General features: G+C 36.6%; 3 protein-coding genes across 3 annotated transcripts in view; 1 reads left to right on the forward strand and 2 right to left on the reverse strand.

Annotated features, from left to right (window-relative positions):
• Nucleotides 1-4,136, reverse strand: LOC136812432 (uncharacterized). Its single transcript, XM_067068926.1, has 2 exons — nt 2,425-4,136; nt 1-1,455 (listed from the first exon to the last, which is right to left on the reverse strand). Exons 1-2 carry the CDS (start codon nt 3,974-3,976, stop codon nt 101-103), a joined length of 2,907 nt encoding a protein of 968 aa, XP_066925027.1. The 5' UTR covers nt 3,977-4,136; the 3' UTR covers nt 1-100.
• A 2,143-nt stretch (nt 4,137-6,279) lies between these two features.
• LOC136812438 (histone H4 transcription factor-like) overlaps nt 6,280-25,853 on the reverse strand; it is a 39,544-nt gene continuing 19,970 nt past the window's right edge. Inside the window, exons 4-12 of the mRNA XM_067068936.1 lie at nt 15,116-15,412; nt 14,164-14,316; nt 13,075-13,152; nt 12,352-12,472; nt 11,385-11,520; nt 10,457-10,578; nt 8,940-9,475; nt 8,445-8,635; nt 6,280-7,766 (exon numbers count right to left, since the gene is read on the reverse strand). Of these exons, the coding sequence (XP_066925037.1) occupies nt 7,233-7,766; nt 8,445-8,635; nt 8,940-9,475; nt 10,457-10,578; nt 11,385-11,520; nt 12,352-12,472; nt 13,075-13,152; nt 14,164-14,316; nt 15,116-15,412 (2,168 nt within the window). The 3' untranslated portion in view covers nt 6,280-7,232. The remainder of the gene's footprint in view (nt 7,767-8,444; nt 8,636-8,939; nt 9,476-10,456; nt 10,579-11,384; nt 11,521-12,351; nt 12,473-13,074; nt 13,153-14,163; nt 14,317-15,115; nt 15,413-25,853) is intronic.
• LOC136812434 (uncharacterized) lies at nt 17,840-23,987 on the forward strand. The gene is made up of 4 exons (XM_067068928.1): nt 17,840-18,290; nt 20,206-20,284; nt 21,669-21,782; nt 23,104-23,987. Exons 1-4 carry the CDS (start codon nt 17,943-17,945, stop codon nt 23,634-23,636), a joined length of 1,074 nt encoding a protein of 357 aa, XP_066925029.1. The 5' UTR covers nt 17,840-17,942; the 3' UTR covers nt 23,637-23,987.

Consider the following 25,853-nt stretch of genomic DNA (forward strand, 5'->3'; position numbering starts at 1 on the left):
CTACAAATTGCACAGTTTATAAACGAAATATCAAATAAATTTTGAAAAATTCCTATAGTAATTGAAAAATTCGAAAAAAATACCCTATTGTTCACAATGGTTATAATTTCAGAACTTTGACTTTTACTTTTGGTTCGACTACTCTTTCAACTTTCTTCAATCTTACAATATTCCCCATAAACACCGCCCTGTACGGTCTGAGAGCGCCACGAAACGGGAGAGGCGTAGAAGTGCGTAAATTCACCAACTTGTTGCCAAATAATAAAGTCACTTGAAAGGAGTTTGAACATTTGTTGATGATATGATAAGCAATCGAGTGAAATCCGTTTTTCTTAGAATCGGGATATACAATCTTGTGTACGAGTAAGCATGGTTGATTCCGAACGGATTTCATTGTTGTCCGATTCGGTAAGTCAAGTTTTGAAAGTTTAATCCGATTTCTGCGACTACTTCTTATCATAGTATTCTCGTCATCACAAATGCAAAGTTTGATATTAGCGTTCTTGTTGGCGCATGCTCTATAGGGTCCGTAAGGAGAAATGCGATCAAAAGTTACAAGTTTCATTTTCAAGGAATTGCTGCCTCCAACCAGAGTTAATGATTCAATTTCAACGTGAAACCTTTCATACTTTTCCGTCACAAAATTTCCTGAGGGAACTTCGAAATCGAAAGAAGTAACTTTCGTTTTCCCGTTAATTCTTTCAGTAATAAAATCGAAACTGGTCGGAACGAGTAATTTGCATCGGGCCGGTAGACCGTTCTGTGAAATATCATTCTGTGATTTGGTGATTTCTTCGTTTAATTTCCCGACCGCGAAATGAAGAAAATGAACCGTCGTTTGGTCATTCTTCAAAGGGGTCGACCAATTCTGACAAACGCAAAAATTTGGAAATACAAGCGGTAAATCATTACATGTTCTCTCATTGGGTATTTCACCGAATAGACCTATTGATTGTGGTTGTCTAGGTAACGCAACTAAAGCTTTATGTAAATCCATAATGGAGACTAATTTAACTTGATTTTCTCTTAAATTATTCATGATATTTGCACCAAGTGATTTTTGAACGCCCTCGGGAACAATCATGAAAAAACTTGGGTGGAATTGTTCAAAGCGCCCTTGAACGCCCATGGCGTACGAAGTATAAGTATTGCCATGGTCTGCGAAAACGAGAGTAAGAGTGTTTTTAACTTCGCTCATCTTTTGTACATAATGTAATAAATCTTGATCAATGGATTGGATTCTGGTTCCTTTATCATCATGTCCAACACAAATGACGTTGAAAGTGATCAACTTATTTTGTTGCTCAACAGAATATTTATGTTGATGATGGTTGAAGGTCAAATGGTAAGCATCCATGAACCGACCGTTGAAACACAATGATCGGTCTTGCGGGCCGTTGAACGGAGTGTCTATACCATTGTGACGAAGGAGATGACAACTGGAAAACGTCAATCCTGAAAATTAAAACATTGCCGAATAGTACATACAGTCGACGCTCTCTAATTCGACGTTCTACTACTCGATACGCTCCATTGTTCGATAGTCCCAGTCATCAAGAATTCCTTATAAACAACGCTCTATTATTCGATAGGCTCCCTTATTCGATGAAAATCCAATTCCCCTTGAAGGTCGAATTAGAGAGCGTCAACTGTATAAAAAAAAACAGATTTCAGACATCTATTAGGTCGACAATAAGGTTTACTTTAGACAGCTGATTTTCTGCTTTGCATTCGTTTGATTTTGTCGAAAGTGATTAAAATTTGCTTGTCTTAGGCACTGACCTTTATATACCCTGGACCAAGTTTCTCAATCCCGGCCAAGCAAAATTTTAGATCGGAGATTTTTGAAAAGTGGTACCCTAATGGCGGCACTACTCAATAGCGGTGTAAATGCATCGAGAGCGCTAGATCTACTTTCCCTCGAAAACTTTTGATGATGTAGCGCCGCTAGACGTTAATTCTTAACACTCCAATGGCTTTTTTACGGGTACCAATTCAAAAAAACTTCGATAGAAGATGGCGGATATAGCTTGGTCCAGGGATATATAAAGGTCAGAGCCCTTAAGCTTAAGCTGAAAAGTATATAAAAAAAACCAGACGCTGGCTATTATGAATAAAAAATCGGCCAGGGGTCAGCCAGCAAGGCAGTTTGTTGATCACTTAATTTATATTTGCAAAATTGTTTTCATATCAAAACTGCTGAAAAAATGAATTTCGCTTTTTTCTCTGTCAAGCCTGTCTGTCTCTATTCCGGGATCGCATTATGCTTAGCAGACATTGTTTAGGTACCAAAAACTAAGCCTGTATATACTTACAAACGTTATGCTTCTAAAAGAAAAAACATCGTAATCGTAAAACCCCTCGTATAATTGCATTTTTTCAAGAAATGATTTTTTACCAAGAATAAAGTAAACAAACACGTACCTGTACTATCGATGTAATTTGCATTTAATAATCTTTTGAAGTCTTTCCATGTCGTTGGTGTACCCAGATTGAGTCGTAAGCCCCAAACCTGTTCGTAACAGAGGTCATCGTGATATAGAGTTCGATATCCTTCATCAGAAAAACGTTTAAAAAACGCACCGAACTCTACCACCTGTTTTTCATTCTTTGTCGCATCTTTTGGAAAAAGATTTCCAGTGAAAAGACCATGTAAAATATGGTTAGTGTGGCCAGCGACAGCTTGAAATAATTCGAAGTCAAGAATTTCCGTTTTAGTACTTTTGTCTCGATTTATGTTTTCGAATGTGTTTATGGTTTTGGGTAAAGAACGATAAAAATGTGATCTCGAAACTGAATCAACCCAAAGCAAATTTATATTAACCGTCTCTTTGCTTGCTTTCCCTGATCGATAGGTTGGCTGCAAAATCAAAAGTTGTCCTAGCTCTAAATCTTTACTTTCTGATTCCTTCTCTTTCATATTAACGCACTGAAGCAGTAAAAACCCAAATCCTTCGCGTTGCGTCATTCGAGAGATTACCGATAAACTTTTCTCTAAATCTTTAACCACATTAAACCATCTGAACTTCTCTAACTTCCCATTCTTATCGTTCACTTTCCAAACCATTACGTAATGTTTCCCATGACTCATACAGCTCTCCATCGAACATCGGTACCCTCCACCTTCCGCCCAACAAATTTCCACCACTTGGGCGGGATCGCATTTTTGCAGTTTTTTATCAGGGTGGTATAACTCTTCCGCCCATTTACAACTTTTCTCGGAAGCTTTCACAGGGACGCAAGAAACATCTTTTCTTGAAAATTTAAAAGAATTTTTGCGGTAGATACTGTCCGGATTACAGTATTGAATATCACGATCGTCTGTGTCCGGACTTCCGCTCGGAAGATCTTCCGTTACGTCCGGCGATTCTGAAGATTCATCGGTAGAAAATTGGGAAGAACTTTCAGTAGATTGAAAATCATCCGTTGAATGATCGTCTTTTAAAGAGGAATTCTTTTCGTTGGGTTTAGATGACGTGAAATGGTCGGTAGTCGACGTTTCTTTGTCGTCAGTTGTCCACTGTCGGATTGACATATCCGTCGTAGTCCTTTTGACGTTCTCCTTCTCGTTATTTGTAACGCCTTTCCCAACAACTGATAAATATTCACGAGTCTCTCTTTGGCTTTCAGTTGTGGAGCCTTCGCTATCCAGTTTCTTTTGAAAAATATTATCAATCAACTCCATTTTTTTCCTCGTCAAAAGCGTAACATCTTTTTCATTAGACGGTAAAGATTCACTCGTCGCCTCTCCGTGACTCTCAGTTGTCGAGCTTGCACCTTTAAGTTTCCTTTGAAACATCTCAACAGTTCTGTGATCATTTTCAATTGTTTCAGTGGACCTCAACTCGTTGCTCGAAACATCTTCCTTCGACATCGACGTCGTTATCGCCGTCGACGGTTTAAGACGTCGTAAAAACAAACTGACGTAAATAGCACAGGTGAGCACAATGATCAAATAAAAGTAACGTTTCTTCATAATGGTAAAGATACTTCAAACCATATTTTATACAGCATGCAAAAAGCTCAAGTTCTGCAAAGCAAACAGACTCAACCTTTGCCAGTTCAAAGACAACTTTTCTCTCCTCTACTATGCATCTTATTAACACTTTGAGTGTTTTTGATGAAATTTCATCAACAGACACACATATGATCAAGTGATAAAGTAATATATACTTTTCCAATGTATAAGACTTTCTTTTAATAAAATGTTTGTACTTTGTCTTATGAAATGATTACTTTTTTTATTTGTCTATTAGAAGTACGTTTTATTAAGGGTTCGATTGATATTAAACTTGTCTTTTTATAAAAAGTTAAAGTTAATCACTTCTTTTAATTGAGATTTCTCTTTTAATGATGTTGAATGACAGACACGTTTTTTTTATAAGAACATCCAGAATATTTGAAGCCTTCGGATGCTCTTAATTTTTTGGGTTTTAAGCCTAAAAATGTTCTTAACATGTTCTTATCTTTTATACCCTTTTTGTGAGTATTTTTGTGTAATATCCTTAAAACGTTCTAAACTTGGTCTTAATATTTAGGCCATTATTTAGGCCTTACGTTCTTATACAGTTTGTTCTTATAAAAAAATGTTTATTAGTCATTACGTCAAAAGTATTGCAAGCTTCCTCCAGCGTCCGTATAAACGGGATTTTTCATTTCGTTTCTTAGTAAGTTCCATTTTGACGACTTTTGAAAAATAGAAGCCTTTCGAGTCTTTTGACGCTATTTCGACTTTTTAGCTATTGCAGCTTCGAAAGCTAAAAGCGACGTCAGAAAACCGAATTTTTTTAGGTTTTCTGGCTCCAAACATTCCAAAAAGTCGCAAAGTGGAATAGACTTTAATTGCGTGAAAAAAACGCGCGACGTCTAGTATAGGTTAGTATATACAGGACCCTTACATTGCCGAGAAAATTTAGCCAAATTTGAGTAAATGTGGGCGAAATATCAACCTTTACGATATACATATTCTCTTAAAAATCTTTTCAAATTTTACACAATTACAGTTTATTTTTTTCTCATCATTGCTCATTCGACCCTGACAGTGCACTTTGGAAGCCTTGAAAAAAGAACCCTTATAGGCCGCACGTACGGAAGGTCGTTCATCTTGAGTACCCCCCCCGGGATGATTTGTCACGACAAAAGGTTTACCAAAGCAAAGAATAAACAAATGATCAATCAGGAAATAAAACAGAGGCAAAGATAAATTTGAAAACTCAGACTTCAACAAATTGTTTCTTTGTTTGTTTTTAGAGGGTCATTATGAAAACAAACAGTCTGAAAGTTGTGTATTATTTCACTCATAACTAGGCTTTTCGTTCAACGCTGAATTATTATGATGAACTTAGACGATCTGTCATTTACTCTTGAAATAAATTAAAAATGGCAAGGATCAGAGAACTCAAAAACCAGCTAACGACATACACCAAAGAAAAAGCTATCATCATAAAATAAAAAATTTTTTGGCGGATTTGGTCAAAATCCACACGCCAAATTTAATTTTTCAAGTCATCCGCCAAATCAAATTCCATCTGAAAAACTTTTTCGGCCATCCGCCAGATTAGATTCCCGCCAAACTTTCTTCCCTTAAACTAATGCAGCAAGGCAAAAAAAAAAAAAACGATAAAAAAAGATGTCTTACAATTAAGTAATTTTGAGTATTTTCTTTTCTTTCGTGCTGCCCTCATCATGAGATTCTTCTCCAACAACCAGGGCACTGGAAAGCAGCTGGTCATACCATTCCATGATTTGTTAACTTTCTTTTTAAACATAGTTAATTTATTATTTATTTAGTTGGTCTGAAAAGAGAAAGATAAACATGAAGATTAAGCTATGCCACTATTTGTGATTTAGACATTTTCGATAAATTGAGACCCTGTCATCAGAACGAAAAAACGAAATTTTTCTTATTTACGCCATGAAAGTGGCAAAAATGACTATACCCTGTAAAGTCGACCCTGTCAGATTCACATCTTAAAAATCATTAAATTTGGGACCCTGTCTGATATCTGCAGAGCCTAAAAAATGACCCTGACCAGCGGTACGTCCCCGTACCCAATTTGGCCTAAGTGCCCCCCCCCCCCAGGGCTTAAACCGGTGTCTGGGTCTTTTTTTATTGGGGAATAAAAGTGCAATGTTCGGGTTTGGGTCTATATCCTCTACCCTCATCACGTGCAATATGATTTTTCCTCGTTGGCCCTTAAAAGAGATTATTGGGCACTATTGGCAGTAATGATTTGACAACTCTAAGTCTATTTTAATATATAAGAATGAAACATAATATAGTACGACCATCATGTATCAAATATATTCTAAAAACGATATTTCTATTTTAAACTAGACTAAAATATAATTTGAAATGAATATCAACAAAAGAATTTTATATCCATTCCCCTAGCTACAAAATAGAATACAACAAATATATTAACATTGGAAGGGCCTTACAATCTTGCCAAATGAAGAAAAACCTTAAATGGATTGACAAGCTTTTGATAAAGAACAACTTGTATAAAACTATAGAAGAAGAATATGATTGAAGACGATTGTCGGATCACCACATCCCTTTAGAGGGCCGGGGGGGGGGTTCAAGGTTTACGGTGACACGGTATCGGCCTTTTTTCTGTCCGGTATTTCGGTATTTTGAAGAAAAATGTATGTACGGTATATCGGTATTCAGTACCCCTTGAACCCCCCCCTCCTTTAGATGGTTTAGAGCAAGTTTGGTGTTGGAGAAATGAATGAATTGTTGACAGATTACAGAGATACTAACATCCACAAAGTCTTCATCTTGTCGAAAGAAGAAAATCTTTAAGATTGTCTAGAAAAAAAACTTTGAGACTAATCAAGAAGTTTTTTTCGCGTTGGTGCAATAATGCAACATGCTCCATCCAACCAACATAAGAAAAAAAGTGCGTGTCTCATGGTTTCTTTTTTTGTTTCATGGGACAAAAAGTGAGGGAAATACCCAAAAAACACGCTGATTTTGTCCCTGGGACAATGGAGCAAAATTGATTCGAATCAATTTTGCTTCATTGTCTCAGGGACAAAAGTGAGAGAAGCACAAATGTTATTAAAAGAAAAATGGGGTGGAGACACGAGAAAGCGTTTCAGGTAGGTGGGATGGAGCATGTTGCATTGCACCAACCCGAAAAAAACTTCTTGTGTCCCAAAGCCTTAAGACTTATCAAGTATCTTTATCAAGAAAGTACGACGGATCTAAAAACATCAAACTTCGATCACGTGGTCTGTGTTTCTCCGTTTAAAGACAACAACACTGAAGCTACCATTTTGTTTCGAATTTCATTCGATAAAGTGACGTCATTAGAAATATCTTTGGAAACGTGTTCGATGATTTCATTCAAGTCGATTTCTGCACTATCTTCTTCACATTTGATTCGTTTACAATTTCGCTCTTCCTCTTCTTCACTTTCACTCCCATCTTCAAGAGGGCGTTTGTTTTCACTCCCATCTTCAAGAGGGCGTTTGTTTTCACTCCCATCTTCAAGAGGGCGTTTACTTTCGACCGTAACTTCCTCAGTTACTAAAACTTCATTCGCTCCAACTTCGGGCGGTCCACCCTCTTGTGCGCCCTGGCCGCCCTCTTCAAGTTCACTTGTCGTAATATCACCGGCGTACACGACCTTTTGTTGATGTTTTTCTCTCGACATGCCGGCTTTCAAACGTTGATAGAGATCAGTAACAATTGCAGAATCAACCAGAGACGCCAGTTCTTGGTGGTTCTGCTTCTTACCAATATCCAAGAGTTGTGCCTAAAAAACGAAAAATCAAAGATATTCATGATATGCACCAATACAATGTCTTCCACGGACCCAACAGCTGATTGGTTTAAAGTGACGTATTGACCGATTTTACGTCACCTTTCAACCAATCAGCTATTGGGTCCGTGATGTAATGTCAGAAAGACATTGCAATGGTGCATATCATGAATAGGAGGGTTGGAAATTAAATATTAGCTTTTATTTTTAATATTTCCTCTCTATTTTCATTTTTCTTGTTTGACAATATTCCGTTCTCAGAAATATCAACTAAGAAAAAAATTATTGCAATCTAATAATTCAAATTCTATCGAACTTTTTCGGAAGCCATTATCTGAAATCAGGTAATGCAATTCGTTATGGTAATATGGCACGACCTTTCAAGGTTTTTTTTAACAAGAACATTCTAAATTTTTGAAGCCTTCAGGCGTTCTTAACATTTTTAGTTTTAAGCTTAAATATGTTCTTAACATGTTCTTATTTTCGCCATTTTGTGAGTATATTTGTGCGATTTCCCAAGAAAGAGGGAGTTTTAGTATTCGTAAAGACTTAAGATGTACTTAACGTGTTCTTTATATTTTAGCATCGAAGCACATACAATTTGTTGCCATCGAAGCCTCATGTTCTTATATAGTTTGTTCTTCTAGAAAAAACGTTATTCAATTTACGTACCATGACTGTTTTCTCGTAGCCTTTCGGTTTTGGCTTCAAAATGATCTCGCACGGAATCGCAGATGGTAGAATGTTAGCTGAAGATCTCAAAGCATCCACAGTATTAGATGAGGGCGTTGTGGGGTTGGCGGTGAGGGTGGTGGACGTTTCGATGATGTCATCAGAACAGGTGATTATTTCTTCTTCGATATCTGAAAAATGGACAAAAAACTATTATACAAACACAGCTTTCTGTAATTCAGACATTCAGGCAATAAATTGTAAAGAGTGGAGAATACAAGTACGAGAAAGTTAGATATTACAAGGGTGAATGATCAGACAAGAAAATATATCCAGATAATAGTTGAGCTGAGTACCAATTTAACTCAAATAAGCATCGCGCATTTTAGGATTTCAGTTGCGTTGCTCAACAGAGGGCGCCGCTATTTAGAAAAACAGAGACTTGACAGTTTGATTTCAGAATCAGCTCATTACGCATGCGTCTATTTCACTAACCTTCCGAGTCATTTTCTTCTCCACCAGATTTGTCTTGATATGCAACATTTGTATACAAAACATCTTCCTCCGTTTCTTCGAGCTTCTCAACAAAATTCTCATCTTCATCAACACTCTCGACTTGATCTTTCAAACTCTCAGGTACCTCCATGTGTTCAGGGTTCTCTTCGATGTCTTCAGGTTCATCTTCAACATTTGTAGTATTAATTTCAACGTTCGAAGTATCAAGTTCAACATTCTCAGCTTGCTCTTCAACAATATTAATTTGCTGTTCAATACCTTGTAGATCAGTTTGTTCATAATTTTCACTACTGTCAATCAACACAATATTTATCGTATTTTCATTGTCCAGCTCATTAACTCCATCATACACAGCTCCTGTTATCTCACCATCCTCTTCGTTATTATCTCCGTCATTTTCAGGTTCAGAGATGCCATTGTTTTCTTCTATGTTTCCATGGAGACGTTTAGTGAGTTCCACACTTTCGAAACGGACCATCTGTAGACGGTAGAAACCGTCCTCGTATTGTATGTAGCTGAACGAAAGATGAGGAAAGGAAAAAGGGATAAATCGCCGTTGACAAATCAAAAGGGCTATTCACAAAATTAGTGTTTGAGAAAGCTAAGAGTTTTTCTGTTTAGCTAGCCTTAAATTTGAGATTGGTCCATTTTGCATATAGTGAGGTGGGTCCCATCTACATGAAACAGTGTCAATCTTCAAATTTATGCTCAGACAAACAAAAAAAATCTTAGTTTTCTCAGGCAACAACGGCGAAATTAGATTTGATGTTGTTTTACCTGGATATCCCAATGATCTCAAATTTTCAAATTATTTTCAACCGGGTCCATAGTCCACCGGTTCAGCTCTAACTTTATTGAACGAAACTTTGAAAGGAGCGGGGATTGTAACCGTACTTATATCGTACCGTACTTATATCGTACCGTACCGTACCGTACCGTACAAAACCCCCTTAATCTCAGTCATCACTTCTTAAATTCAAATTTATTCATGGATCTCAGAATTCAAAGGTTTACACATAGTTCGCCCCCCTTTTTTTGAGGGGGGGGGGGGTGCAGAAACTTTCATGAAAAAGGGGGGGGGGGTAGGAAGAAGGGGGGCTTACATATATATTGCAGATTATTTTCAAGCACTGTTATGAAATTTGGTCTTGATGAAAGGAAGTGTTCTGTTAGAGTAGTCTGGGTCAAAAAAAAGAAAGAAGTTTATTTCGCTTTTTCTCTCTAAAGATACTTCACATATATTTGTGAGCTTTTTTTGTCCAAAATCCTTGGGGGATAGGCATTTTTAAAGGTTGGGGGAATGCCAAGAAGGGGGGGGGGGTCATTTAAGAAGGGGGATCAGACCCTTACATAGAAATGAGGAATGGGGACGGGTTAGTTCTTGAGCTGAAAATAAACTTCTTTCATATTCCTTCAGTTTTAGACATTTGAATAAAAGTTATAATGATGGCATCCTACACTTAGTTCTGAAGATACAACAGGTCAAGATTTCTTACCGGAATCTTGGATGACCAGAAGGCCAACTGAAATTATGTTTTTTCTTGAGATGTTTCGTTAAACCAAAACCTCGCGAGTATGCAGTGTTGCAAATATGACATATGTAACGTTTCTCCGTACTCTAAAACGAAAGAGATAAGTTGACAAACCCTAGCTTGAAAACCAACACTCGGTATTTCAATATACTTGAAGTTCTGCTTCTGGTCCTTCTGGGAAATACAACGTTGGTCAGAATATGTTGGCGTATGGTATTACTTCGAATAAACGCCCCCTTCTTTTAAACGCCCTATTGAATAAACTTTCCTTTCTTTAAAGAAAGCTTTCAGGCTATATTCTCAGCCTAGTCGGACCATTCACAAGCTTTGGCATCCTCAAGTCTTAAGTCTCACGGTAAAACTCTACTTTCGAACCCTAGTTAATGCACTTAAAAAACTAGTTGCGGTTTTTTGAATTTTGCAGGGAAATTCCCTTTGTGCCAATTATTATGGCCAAGGTTGTAGGACTAATGTTGATAGAAGGTGTGCTTCAAAATCTTTATTGATGACATCTAGGAAGGAACAATTCAGAAGTCACCCAAATAAAAACAACAGCAGGAATAATAAACGATTGTTTTAAAAAAACCCTATGGGCATGCAACGTCTTATGGACATTCAATGGACGGCTTTAAGTCCTTTGGACGTCCTAGAAACGTACATTAGACGTCCAAAAGACGCTTGTTTGTGTCAATTGGGAAGAAACCTCTGTGGGTTAAAATGTTTCCGCAGGTTTTACCTTAAAGTGAGAAACTCGACAAATCTTTTACCGAGTGGAAAACTATTTAAATTCTAACCGAGCGGGCAACTCGACAAATTTTTTACCGAGTGGAAAACTCGACGTGGGCAACTCGACGTAGGCAACTCGACGTGGGCAACTCGACAAATTTCTTACCGAGTGGACGACACGTATATGCCGCCTCAAACAATGTTGTGTTTTGGTGGAATAAAAACAATCTTTGACGTCACAAATATAACTTTTCTCGAGATGTGATTCTTCGTGTCTCACCAGGTCTGAATGTGATTTGAAACTAGTGACGAAGATATGGTAAATTGATGGCGCATATATATATATAGTATAATTCTTCACTGTGCACTCCATTACTATTGACATAAACATATATTACTTAAAAAACCGCACGAAAAGAAAAAACTTTTCACCCTCACCCTCATCCTTACGGCCCACATACTCTTAGGTTCCAAATAAACGCCCCCCCCCCACTAGTTAATTTTTTGAATTTTTTTCAACCCCCCGGACCTTATTAGCTTATTAGGACCCCCCCCCCGTTTATTAATTTTTAAAAATATTTTCAGCTTTCAAAGAGAAGGTCCCTTATTCTGCTCTAAATATCCTGATTTTAGGCTATAGTTACCTTATTGTGGGGTTTTCGTAATTACAATTTCCAACCCCCCCCGGCATTTAGATCCTCGCCCGTTTATTAAAATTTTGAAAATTTCCCACCACCCCCGTTTATTTGAACCCCCCCCCTTTATTTGGCACCTAAGAGTCATAGTTTAAAGGCAACAATAAGAAAAAAGTTCATTCGAAAACACTCAAGTATTACATCCAAAACAAAATCTTTAACTTCAGCAACTTTTCTTAAAAAAGCTAACCGACTTTAGGGTGAATATTAAAACAGTGCAATGTCTAAAATTGCCTAAAAATGCTCTTAACATGTTCTTATTTTCACCGTTTTTTGAGCATTTTTTCAATTTTCTTAAGAAATCGGGTGAAATAGAGTCCGCGAAGCCTTAAAATGTTCTTAACTTGTTCTTAGTATTTTGGCCATCGAAGCATTAATGTTCTTATATAGTTTGTTCTAATAAAAAAACGGTACTGCAAATATAAAACATTTCTATACCTTTGTTCACACATTGCGCACGAGAAAGGTCGAATATCCGTGTGGCGATATCCGATGTGATATTTCAAGGAACCAGGGTTCGGACACGTCATCTCGCAATGTGGACACTTCAGATAGTTCACTGGTAGACAAAGAAGGATTATTACAATTCATTACCATTATCAACATTTTACTGTTGAAAAGATCATGCAGATTACTATAATGATCAAGAAAAATAATTCAACAAAGGAAACATGACATTGTACGCGAACGATTAAAGATAGTTCACTGGTAGACAAAGAAGGGTTATTTAGTTATCATCATACGCGAACAATTATCAACACTTCATTGCGAAAACAAGAAAGCAAGGGAAACTTTTATGATTTGTTGCAGATTGGTATATTGATATCATTGTATGTAAGATACTTCTATGGATGGCCCATTCGGGAAATTAGAACTTATCGGTGGATGGTGATGGTAAAGGGAGAAGGGAACAAAACTTTTCTGAACAACATTTCAAAAAAATGCTTTGTCTATCCAAACACGTTTTTTGTTTAAATTTTTGAGTTTTAAGCCAAATAATGTTCTTAAAACATGTTCTTATATTAACTATTTTGTGAGTATTTTTTATTCCACAAAGCCTTAAAATGTTCTCAACTTGTTCTTAACATTTTGGCCAGCGAAGCCCTATGTTCTTATTAAGTTTGTTTTTATAAAAAAGAACGTGTAAACATTATCTCTCACCGTGATGTCGCATATGATCTCTCAGCAGTCGTTCCGATGCACACCTTTTCAAACAATGCGAACATTGAAAGTTCTCATCTAAAACAAGCCAAAAATAAATCAAAAGGGTTAATTTAAGAACAGTTGAAGTTAAAAACGTTATAAGGATACTAAAGACATCTTGGGCACAGATTTGTAAAAGTCCGAAAGGCTAGATGTCGTGCAAAAAAAAGTGAATATCGGAAAAAATATTGTTGCTATTGTTTTCGAAAACCCGCGAAGCTTCTGATTGGTCAAGTTTAACCTTAGATCAAATACTAGACAGGGCTACAGTTCGGTAACGCCAAATTCATCAATCCGAACAAACATATTATGACATGGCATGAAACAAAGAGGCGAGAGAATGGTCTCGATTGACCAAACGATGGCCTAATTATAAAGATGGCGCATTACTTTGCTTCAGTTAGCAGGCAATATTCCAAGCACTTCTGCCAATGGCTGTTTTTCAGATTAGAAATTGAGTTTCCGCCAACTTGGTATCAACCAATACCAATGAGAGGCCATGAAATTTGTCTCAAGATCCCTTGGATGCCTATGAAAAGTTGATTTTAAAGGATTGCTTATCATAACGCGAAGAGAATTTTGATTCTACCCACCTTCTTACATATTCTTGCCATTTTGCTGACACATAGTAAAATTTTTCAAATATTGAGTTTTAAAACTGAATTCAAAATTGAGTATTTTGGCCGTATAACGGCCACAAACGAGTGCTCGAAATGTTCACTGGTTAAGGGCAGCTCCATCTAATGTTTTATATAAGAAATATGTGGGTGAAAAAGGTTGGTTTTTCAAATCATCTTAGCCAGGGAAATCTCAGAGCGATGTCCAAGTGGTCAAAGGCGTCAACGTCTCAAACCAGGGATTCGCAGTTCGAATCCCCGCTCCTTCCTATGTTCCGTTCAGTTCATAGATAGCCGAGCCGGCTGGCCGTGGACCCCGTGAAAACAATCGAAAGACTGTCTAAAAGTCCTAGATTACTGGGCTATCCACGTGAAATATCGACTCTGTCTATCTATCAAAATTCGTAGAACAAAGAAAATAAATTCTTACATCCTTCGGGGTCTTGTCGTGACAGATGATCTTTCAACTTGGTCCTATTAGCGAACATGCCACCACAGTCAGGACAAGCAATCAATTTTTCGTGAGTGTGAACACGCACGTGTTCTTTCAATTTATACTTGTTACGAAAACGATCATTGCACGCTGGAAGTTAATTGTTTTGTTAATTAATTACAGTTGACGCTTTATAATTCTAAAGGACACGAGAAGTTTTTTTTCGGGTTGGTGCAATGCAACAAGCTCCATCCCACCAACCTGAAACACTTTCTCGTGTCTCCACCCCATTCTTCTTTCTACCAATAAAAGTGAAATCGACAACACTTTTAATAACATTTGTGCGTCTCTCACTTTTGTCCCTGGGACAGTCGAGCAAAATTGATACGAATCAATTTTGCTCCATTTTCCCAGGGACAAAATCAGTGTGTCTTTTGAGTATTTCCCTCACTTTTTGTCCCATGAAACAAAAAAAGAAACCATGGGACACGCACTTTTTTCTTGTGTTGATGGGATAGAGCATGTTGCATTGCACCAACGCAAAAAAAAGGTTCTCATGTTCCCAAGCCTTAATTTTAAGCGATTAGATTTTCATCAAATAAGGAAACGTATGAAATAGTAGAGCATTGTTTATGTCAGTTTCTTGTTGACGGTGACTTTCAATATTATCGAATAATGGAACACATGGAAAGGCAAAACTTCAAATAAGAGAGCTTCACCCCAATTTGACCGACATCTTAAGTGAGGCAAAGTTACGTTCAACTCAACGAGAAGATTCTTTAGAAAAGAAGATTTTTAAGATTTTGTGCCCGCCAATGCTATTGCTGCAGGGACTCTCCTTTATCAAAATATGTGCAAAATTTCTCCCCGAAAAAAATATTTTGGCAGCGATGTTAAAAAAAGTTGGAGTGTACAAAAAATACCCAAAAAATAAACATCCTCTCGTTACCTTCCCACGAACATTCGAACTTCAAATCTGTTTTCTCATCCGGCAAAGGGTGCGTTTCCAAACCGTGTTTATCCACGTGTCGATAAAATTTGTTGGGACAGAAAAATTCGGTGTTGCAACCACTCCATTGACATAACAAAGGTGTTGCGTTGATCAACATGTTATAAGGGTCTTCCATCTCAATACGACACGTCGCCAATTGTAATTTCTCTTGTACAATCTTACCCAGGGCTTTCAGAAGCACGTGATAGCCGTGATACATCACGTGACGTAAAAGTTCCGTCCATTCGCCACAACCTGAGAGAAATTTTCAAACACAAATATTAATGCATGTTCAACAGTATACAGTATGCTGGGCCTCTGACGCCAAGTACTATTTGAGTCTCCATAACTCAAACACGCACGGGATCACAAACTTGTTCGAGTTAAGGAAATTTCGGGTTATGGAAGTTTAAAAGGCATTGTTAACTGAAGCGACGATAAACTTGTTCGAGTTAAGGAAATTTCGAGTTATGGAGTAAAGTTTAAAAGGCATTGTTAACTGAAGGGACGACAAACTTGTTCGAGTTAAGGAAATTTCGAGTTATGGAGTAAAGTTTAAAAGGCATTGTTAACAGAAAGGACGACAAACTTGTTCGAGTTAAGGAAATTTCGGGTTATGGAAGTTTAAAAGGCATTGTTAACTGAAGGGACGATAAACTTGTTCGAGTTAAGGAAATTTCGAGTTATGGAGTAAAGTTTAAAAGGCATTGTTAACTGAAGGGACGATAAACTTGTTCGAGTTAAGGAAATTTCGAGTTATGGAGTAAAGTTTAAAAGGCATTGTTAACTGAAGGGACGAGAAAACTTGTTCGAGTTAAGGAAATTTCGAGTTATGGAGTAAAGTTTAAAAGGCATTGTTAACTGAAGGGACGAGAAAACTTGTTCGAGTTAAAGGAAATTTCGAGTTATGGAGTAAAGTTTAAAAGGCATTGTTAACTGAAGGGACGAGAAAACTTGTTCGAGTTAAGGAAATTTCGAGTTATGGAGTAAAGTTTAAAAGGCATTGTTAACTGAAGGGACGAGAAAACATGTTCGAGTTAAGGAAATTTCGAGTTATGGAGTAAAGTTTAAAAGGCATTGTTAACTGAAGGGACGAGAAAACTTGTTCGAGTTAAGGAAATTTCGAGTTATGGAGTAAAGTTTAAAAGGCATTGTTAACTGAAGGGACGAGAAAACTTGTTCGAGTTAAGGAAATTTCGAGTTATGGAGTAAAGTTTAAAAGGCATTGTTAACTGAAGGGACGAGAAAACTTGTTCGAGTTAAAGGAAATTTCGAGTTATGGAGTAAAGTTTAAAAGGCATTGTTAACTGAAGGGACGAGAAAACTTGTTCGAGTTAAGGAAATTTCGAGTTATGGAGTAAAGTTTAAAAGGCATTGTTAACTGAAGGGACGAGAAAACTTGTTCGAGTTAAAGGAAATTTCGAGTTATGGAGTAAAGTTTAAAAGGCATTGTTAACTGAAGGGACGAGAAAACTTGTTCGAGTTAAGGAAATTTCGAGTTATGGAGTAAAGTTTAAAAGGCATTGTTAACTGAAGGGACGAGAAAACTTGTTCGAGTTAAGGAAATTTCGAGTTATGGAGTAAAGTTTAAAAGGCATTGTTAACTGAAGGGACGAGAAAACTTGTTCGAGTTAAGGAAATTTCGAGTTATGGAGTAAAGTTTAAAAGGCATTGTTAACTGAAGGGACGAGAAAACTTGTTCGAGTTAAGGAAATTTCGAGTTATGGAGTAAAGTTTAAAAGGCATTGTTAACTGAAGGGACGAGAAAACTTGTTCGAGTTAAGGAAATTTCGAGTTATGGAGTAAAGTTTAAAAGGCATTGTTAACTGAAGGGACGAGAAAACTTGTTCGAGGTAAAGAGGTTCGAGTTAAAGAGCTGTAAAGAGCCTATTGAATTAAGTTTTTTTTCCCTCTTTTTAATTTAAAATTCCTCGTTAATATACTTTTTACATTTTACAACGGTCACTTTTAGTATCTTATTATATTTTATTGTCTATAGTTAATTATTATATTCCCTTAGGGGTAACAACTTTTTGTACATTTTGTTGAGATTTTTTCGAAGTAGTTTTGACAATCACTTGACAATCGTTCAGCGTGAAACTAACAGTAGTTTATATTTTTTACTTTGCCAAATAAAATTATGAAATTAATATTCTGATTACCCAAAGCTAAAGTTCGTAATTTTCTTACGCGCACGGTGAACCTCTGAAGGCACTTGAAAATTAAACATCTGAGGAAAATAGTCCTCCCTAGGAAAATTCTTCGACAAGAATCTTGTTGTGCGCCGGAAAGTCAAAACTGATACGGCGCCCTATTCTCAAACACAATCACGCAACTTTGTTGTCATTCCTAGTCCTTTTAGACGAACGCGGTCCTTACGATTCCGAGATTGCAAATTCGTCAAATTGTTATGTTTTCACCCATCCCTTTCGAGCTTCAGCGTGGTGGGCAGAAAACAATCACAATCTGATCTCATTAATATCTTTAATATTCTGATTACCCAAAGCATTCTTTCAAAGTTGTGATATGAAGAAAATTCACACGGAGAGACGAACGAGAAGTGTCATTTTTTACTTCATTTCTGAATCACGTTACGTTGGTGATGAATGCTATGAATTGAAAAGTAGTTAAGACCTCCAAGGTTCAGATTTTAATAATAAATGACCATCTATCAATAGGCGGATGAAAATATAACTAAACGAAATAATGGTCAAAGAGACGTTTTACATGACATGGTACTTTATTGGGAAAAGATGTGAAAAAAAAGCTAAAGGTTGGCAAGAAAATGATATTTTGTTACTTATTATGTTATCTCCAATTGGTTTTTGGTGAGGGTTTCTCACCAAACGTTCGTTACCACGCCCCTCACGCCAACGCCTCATTCAACTACAGTTATGTTAATCTAAAGTATTTGAAAGGTCACAAATTGGACATCACACCTTTATTGGCGATCACTGTCCGAAATCGAACACACTGCGTCCGAAAATGTCTTTCAAAAAAATATGTTTGTCAAAGCATCAATACAGAAAAAGTCAGTGAAGTTTCATGGGATTGTGAAATTTTGTCAAGTGACGTTTACAACAATCCAGGGAAACTTATCAGTCACCCAGAAGTTGTTCATTCAGTCCTTGCGGTGAGTCATGAAAACGTTTAAAATTTCAATCACTGAACTCTCTAATATTTGACTAGATCGGAGTTGTCTACTACAGTCCATTCGTCAATTATTTTGCTTGTCACTTTTTCAACGAAAACAAACATAGTAGCACACTTAAGGACTCTGACCATAGTCAGACAATTTGTTATAGAATTTGAAGATAAAACTTTTTTTTTGGGTTCCTTGACATTTTTAACAAAAAACTGCCTTTATGAACTTGTTATAATACCCTCTTTTACAAAAAAATGCTAAGTTTCAATGGGTAATTAACCTTTTTCGTTCAATTTTTTTTTGAATTGTCCGCAAAAAATTGAATTATTTGAAATTTTTCGGAAAATCTTTCTAAACTGATATTGCAATTTTTAAATTTTGAGTCATGAAAAGTTAGCCTAACAAAAAATGTATAACATGCCATAGTTTTGTTGGTTACATCATAGGCAGACAATTATATTTTGAACATGACAAATATGAAAAATTCACTATGATCAGAGCACCTAAAGCGAATAGACTTAAATCCACGATGTCGCTATCTTTTTTGGTCGACAACCATACTACGCGATTCGAACGTTTTAATAGCGTTCCGCAACGCATACGTCATAATTATTACTTTTCACTTTTTTTTGACATTTATATGAGTTGCAATCACACAATTCAATGCGGCTCAATTGAAGATTCGTGCGAGTTGTATATATCTTTTGTCAAATGATGCAATTAATGTACAAATGAAACTAACGCAAAGGTTTGATGGGATTGGAACTCGAACAAATACATCGAAAGTAATAATTATGTCAAAAATAAAATCTATTTTTAGATTCAGCGCGGTGCACTACTTTAAGGGCAAAAACTTTCGCGTTTTCACGATTTTGATCCTTTTTCACGAAAGTTTTTGCCAAGTAAACCTGAAAAACACGAAAGTTTTTTTTGCGAAAAATAAACTTTCCTATTCAGTTTGGCACTGGTTGGGTTTACATCTAGGGGAGAATCGATTAAGGAATACAATGATAATCGCACGATTTCCTTTGATTCCATCACGATTCCTTTGTGAGTCATAATTGATTTTCCCTAAGCTTTCTGATTGGTTCAAATTTTATTACAAAATGCAAATATGGTTTTTCTATATTCAACCGTCTATACATTTCAACTAGACACCATACAAGTTCATGCTGCATAGTAGGGCTTGATCAAAAAAGTCCTTTGCTTAGCTGTCATTTTCGTCATCGAAATCATTTTCCAATGTTTTACTCATTTAAAATGAATTGGAAAAATCGTTTACACGATTTCTTTTCAAAACTTAATCAATCTTCTCCTCGTTACGTCCTTTGTCTTAAGAGGTACCCAAACCTACCTCTTGTAACAATGGCAATAACAAGGGGAAGATTATGTTTTGAAAAGAATTCGTAAAAGTGATTTTGAGCTTTTGTTTCGTTTATGTTCTGAATTGTTATCGACAAAGGGAGTGTTAATCGATTCTCCCCTACAGATGTAAACCCACCCACTGTTTGCTAAATTTTTGCGTGAAAAGGTCAAAAAATTTTCCAGACATTTTAGCGAAACATTATCCAGACATTTTACCCATTAGGAGGGTTTTTAGTTTTTTCCTTAGTAGTCATTTGAAAGGCTAGATTGATAAAAACGTCAGAATGAAAAATCAAAGAATGAACATGATTTACAGAATTAGTTGAGAACGAAGCGATTTCCAGACAGGTTCCAGACGTTTTCCAGACTTTCCAGACATCTCCAGACTTTAGCTTAATTCCAGACATTTTTGGCAGACGTAGCAACCCTAAAAAAGGGTCTTTGAAAACTTAACAGTACCCCCTCCTCAAAAACACCGATCTTTGGACAAGATTTTCAAGTTCGAGCAGTCACAATAATTATTTCCAATTTTTTTTAGAATCGATGTTTGAAAAGCCCATGCAAAGAGGGCGAAAGATGTATACCCGACTACACTAATGATTCATACTCATGCCACGGTATTTTCATTTATCTTCATCTACTTTTGGTATTCTCATTTCACAATCAATGATTTGAATCCGACCTGAAAACTTTCTTCAAATTTCAAAAAAGACACGTCTTACTACTACAGTATTTTCCTTCGAATGATTACCCATGATGCATTGCGTAAAATATTTCACGGACGATACTGACTTACCGTGAATCTTTTGCACAATGCATTATGGGTAATCATTCGGGGAGAATTCGGAAAGCCGATATCGTCTATTAGCCTTAAGTCATATCTTTCTTCGTTTCAAAACGTAAAAGTAAGACCTTAAAACCTGGAGCTGTTTACACGCTTTTTTTATAAGAATGGTGTAAATCCATTTCATCATGGATATTCTTAACTTTTTTGGGGAAATCATCCTAAAATATTCTTACAACATTCTTAGGTTAGGATCCTAATTGACAATTTATAATTTAAAATGGTCTAAAAAAATTAAGCATAAGCTTTTCGACACAGTCATCTTCAGTGCAAATGATTTAAATAATTCGTTAAAAATGCTGTACAGTTTATAATGAATTTATAATTCAAAATGGTGTAAAAATGGCATTCTTAGCTTGAGTAGCAAAATTCTATGATGGTGATATTCTTAGCATATTCTTAATTTTTTGGCCATTTTCATCATGGACATTCTTATAAAGTGTATTCTTATAAAAAAAAGCGTGTATTGTGTAGACTAGTCTCAAGGTATTACCTGACAGATTTCAAAGTACAGATCGAGTTTAAATAGCCTGGTTAACCAAGCCATTTTTTACAAGGCAAGATACAGCTAACAGCAATATAGCGTTATCGCCACTTTAATGATTTTTATGATGTACAGAAATTTTAAAGTTTGCCTTGAAAAACAGACATTCATTCACAATTCACCTTCAGATTTTACCAAGTGACTAAATCAAACTAGCTTAGATTGGGCTTTTCCAGAGATAGTCCGTGCCCCACCCCATGTTGAGGATATCAGAGGGTTGACGATTTTTGTTCAAAAGTTGATACCCAGGAGGTTAAATATCTACAAGGAAGCGGGTATCCAGGGGGCAAAGTGTCTTTTCAAGTAAAAAATACGATATCCAGGGGGATATATCTTTATAAAGAATATGTCCAGGGGGTTGAGCATATTTTTGAGAGTGGTTATCTTTACTAATAAAGTAGGATATCCAGTGGTTCGATACGTCGAAAAATCAATATCCTCAACAGTGGGGGTAAAGAAAATTTTCTGGAAAAGCCCATTTCTAGGCTAGAGTTCAAATAACGTCTGAGAAAACGTATTGAACAAAGCTCTTGGAATCAACACACCACACATTTTAGTCCCCTAATAAACACAAAAATAGTTGTGTGTGGATTTCGATCATTTCTTTTTTTAGTGATGTCTTGTCTTGGAATTAAAAGACTGGAACCCAACTCACCTTCTGGCTTTTACGATGTTTACATAAACGGAGGATATAAGAAATTGTATTGCGAGATGGAAGATGAAGGAGGTTTGTTGGAATATTTGTTAAAAAACGTTCAAAAATTAACTCATCCTATTCCTTCTCTCTCTCTACATCTTGTTTTCAAATTAGAAGACGTTTTTTATAGCCTGGTTAAAAAGAAACATAAAGCAAAAAATAACCTGATATGAAATATGTGTCTGATATGAAACGGAAACACTTTTGTAAAAACAAAACCTTTAATCTACGTCTACAGTCAAAATTTGGTGTTGATAACGTGGTCAAAAAGAACCAAGCAAAAAATAATCGTCTCCTTGGATTTTTGGGTTATGTTTTTTGATACTTTTTTGAAATAGTCCTGGTATTTCTGGATTTTAATATTGTCAGTGTTGTCCAAGTAAAAGTTGGCGATCGCAGTCGAATCGGAGATCCCCCTTTTTTCTTTACGCTAAACATTAACCTATATTTCTCCAAATACTCTTTAATTTACTTTCTGAACTTCAAACAGAGAGGCATCAATTAATAGATCTTATCGGAGTTTTTGATTTTTCTAAGAAAGCGATGCATTTTGGGATTGTTTCGGGAGTATTACAATAGAATTCCCTCAAGGAATTCCTAATAGATTTCTATTGTAATACTCCCGAAACAATCCCACAATGCATCGCTTTTTTAGAAAAATCAAAAACTCCGATAAGATCTATTAGCATCTTTGGTAGCGAACTTGTAAGCTTCTGACTGTTACTCTAAGTGCTCTAGCTTCAAGTTACTAGGGCTAGTTAAAATTTAATCAGTACAGCCCTTCACTTAAGCACCACGATTAACACAAGCGTCACATAATCTTTGTTTTTCTAATTGGCAGTCAAAATACAAAACGCACTGATTAGATTTTTTTTACTCTTCATTTAAGACTGTGGTCAGACCAAAATTTGAAACGTCAAAAAAGAAGTCGTTACAAGGCAAATCGGATGAAAATAGTTACGCTCAATTTCATTTAACAAATTTTCTTTTATCAAACTTTTAAGACCATGTTCAGACGTTACGGTTCCGTATCGTTCCGAGACGGTTCCGAAAAAAGTGTGAACGTCAAAATAGAAGACGTTACAAAGCAAATCAGATTGAAACGGTTTCGCGACTATTTTCATCGAAACGGAACTACAGTACACCGTTTCTTGCTCCGAAACATTCCAAAACCAATATGAACACTTTCTATCCGTAACTAAAACCTTACCAAAGCGATGCTAAACCGTAATATCTGAATATTGTCTAAAAAATGATGATTGCCAGCGCTGGAGAAGAGCCTTCATTGAACAAATTTCGAGTCTTTTTCAAAATTTTAAATATCACTATTATTGTTCACTCACTTCTATAGGTGGCTGGGTGCTTCTTGGAAATTATTCAGTTCCCGCCACAAACATCCGCCCGCGAATCATCTACGGCAACCTGGACCAATTCGAACAACTGCGAAACGGTGACTTTCTATTGGACAATAAAGCTTATCTCTCTATCCTTAAAGATTGGATCGACATTAAAGAATTTCGTTTTTATTGCCACAAAGTTTCTACGGGCCGCACTATTCATGTCATGACGGCCCCGCAGACCACATGGGGCGCATATATACACGATTATATTTTTGGGAAAGTAGACACTCCAAGCTGTAATCCGAACTGCGAATCAAAAGGAGTGGGCGAGGGCATAAATGCGCTACCTGATGACAATAGTTTTATGTCAAGTGTTGGTATAGGTAGTGTTGGTTGGGGATTAAGTGAATACCGTTTATACGATGGTCCCTTTTTCCGCGGTGGGCCCAACGGATACCACTTTTTATTGAATCAAAACCGTCAAGACTGTGACGACGAAGTGCAACCTGCAAGTCAAGCCACGTGGAGATTCTACGCCAGATAAAAAGGAAATCCACCGATCTCTAAATACTTGACTGGATCAGGCTTCCTAGATAAAAGTCCAGTCTTAGAGGTTAACTAGTTTGGTCATCTACAGCGCAATTCGAATGTTTTGAGATTCGAACGATCGAAAATCTAAGGTCAATAAGAAAACAACATGGCGGACTGGTCGACTTCAACAACGGACACGTTCTCACGGGAGTATTCAGCGAGTATTTAAAGTCTGTCTCAAAATAATTTGCAGCTGAGACAAAAATGGCTGTAACTTTTGATAGAGTTTGAATCAAGTTGCGATTTTGTGCTCGTTGAAAATATATTTGTGAGTGGAATATTATCAAGTAAAGATTTTGGAAAAAAAAAGAAAAATGAAAATGAAAAACGAAGAAGAAAAAAATCAAGTTCTTGTAGAAATGTGGTATGACTACCATTTTCACAGGAGTAATTCTTCAATCTTAGATCATCATCACTGTGAAAAAAATTTTCAAAAATATTCATTCGCAAATTATTTTGAGACAGACTTTAGCAATAATATCCATACCGGGACTGGCTGCGGACTTTTATTTACATAGATTTTCTTTTCTTTTTTCACACATCTTGTAGTATTTGTGAGGTAAAATTTGTATATTATTGTTATGAATGGTATTTCGCACACCTTAAGGGAAGAAATTTTCGAGCAAGAAATTTTCGCGAATTTGGGCGTAATTCGCGAAATTAAATTCCGCGAAACACACCAAAATTGTTAAATCGCGAAATTAAATTCCGCGAAATTCGATTTTTTTCCTTCTTCTTTTATTTTGTTGTTTTTGATCAGGTATTACCAAAAAAGATGGACACAATTTAAGCATTATAACGTGTATTTTTTATCAAATGTAAACAAATATAAACAACTCCATGATGCTTAAAAGTTAATCTAAGTTAGCTAGCTAGCAGCTACCACTTGTTTCCGTAAGAATAGTTATGCAACTTGGACGCATCCTCGCTCAAAGCTGAAACACCAAATTGATCACTTCATTGTTCAGAAAGAAAATTTCAAATTTGTGATGGATGCTGGTGTTACAGAACCTCTAATTGACTCTGATCACATAGCAATCAAATGTAAGCTACATTTCATTATTCGCCTGAAAAAGAAATCTGTACCAAGACAAAGACTTGTCCAATTAGATTATTCTAGATTGAAAATACCAGATGAAAGGAACAATTTTTGTCTGAGAGTCAAGTCCCTTTACGACAATGACAACAAACTTCAAAATAGTACCTACAGTAGGGTTGCTGAAGCAATTATAAAAACTTCTCATGAACTCTTGCCCCGAGCTAGAAAACCTTCACCGGGCTGGTTCCAAGCCGCCCAAGATAAACTGTTACCTTTAATTGATGAACGTAACAAAGCTTTGATGAGAAAAATTGACCGTCCGCTTCGATCTACCGTTAAGAAATTACAAACCGTCCGTAAACGTCTAAAGAAGGCAGTATCGAAAGCCAAAAACGAATGGATCCAAGCCCAATGCAACGAACTAAACCGTGTCCCGAAAGAAGGTACAAAACGATTTTGGGATACAGTGAATAAAATCAGATCTGGTCTAACAAAAGTTAAAAACAGTAATGAACGCTCAATGAGAAAGCCAAACGGCACTATATGCACATCACCGGAAGAAAATGCTACTGTCTTCCGTGATCATTTTCAACAATTGTATAGCAGAACGCCCGTATTTGATGCTTCTGTTTTGAATTCTCTTGGTCGCAAAGAGACTGTTGATGGTATTGATCATCGTCCGGATGATGAAGAAATTCGGAAAGCCGTTCGCAACCTCAAGGAACGAGCACCTGGTGACTCTGGAATCACTCCCCAAGTCTGGAAAGCACTCTCGGAGAATGAATCTACCTTTACCTTTTTAAGAACTATTGTTCGTAATTTTTGGGACTCTGAAAACCCCCCTTCTGAATGGGAAACTGGTCTTCTCAAGATTCTACCAAAGAAAGGAGACCTAAGCCTACCGGGAAATTACAGAGGGATCATGTTGTTGGAATCTGCCTACAAGATTATCGCTATCATCCTTCATAATAGACTCAGCCCAATTGTAGAAAACCTTGACCATGAACCCCAGTGCGGCTTTCGTCCTGGGCGTGGATGTGTTGACGGGATCTTCACAGTAAAAATGGCAATGAAAAAGCGCAGGGAACACGGCCAAGAGACTTGGATATTATTTCTCGACCTGGTCAAAGC

Source organism: Clytia hemisphaerica, unplaced genomic scaffold, assembly GCF_902728285.1.
Source record: "Clytia hemisphaerica strain Z4C2 unplaced genomic scaffold, Clytia hemisphaerica genome assembly, whole genome shotgun sequence".
Classification (NCBI taxonomy): Eukaryota; Metazoa; Cnidaria; class Hydrozoa; order Leptothecata; family Clytiidae; genus Clytia; species Clytia hemisphaerica.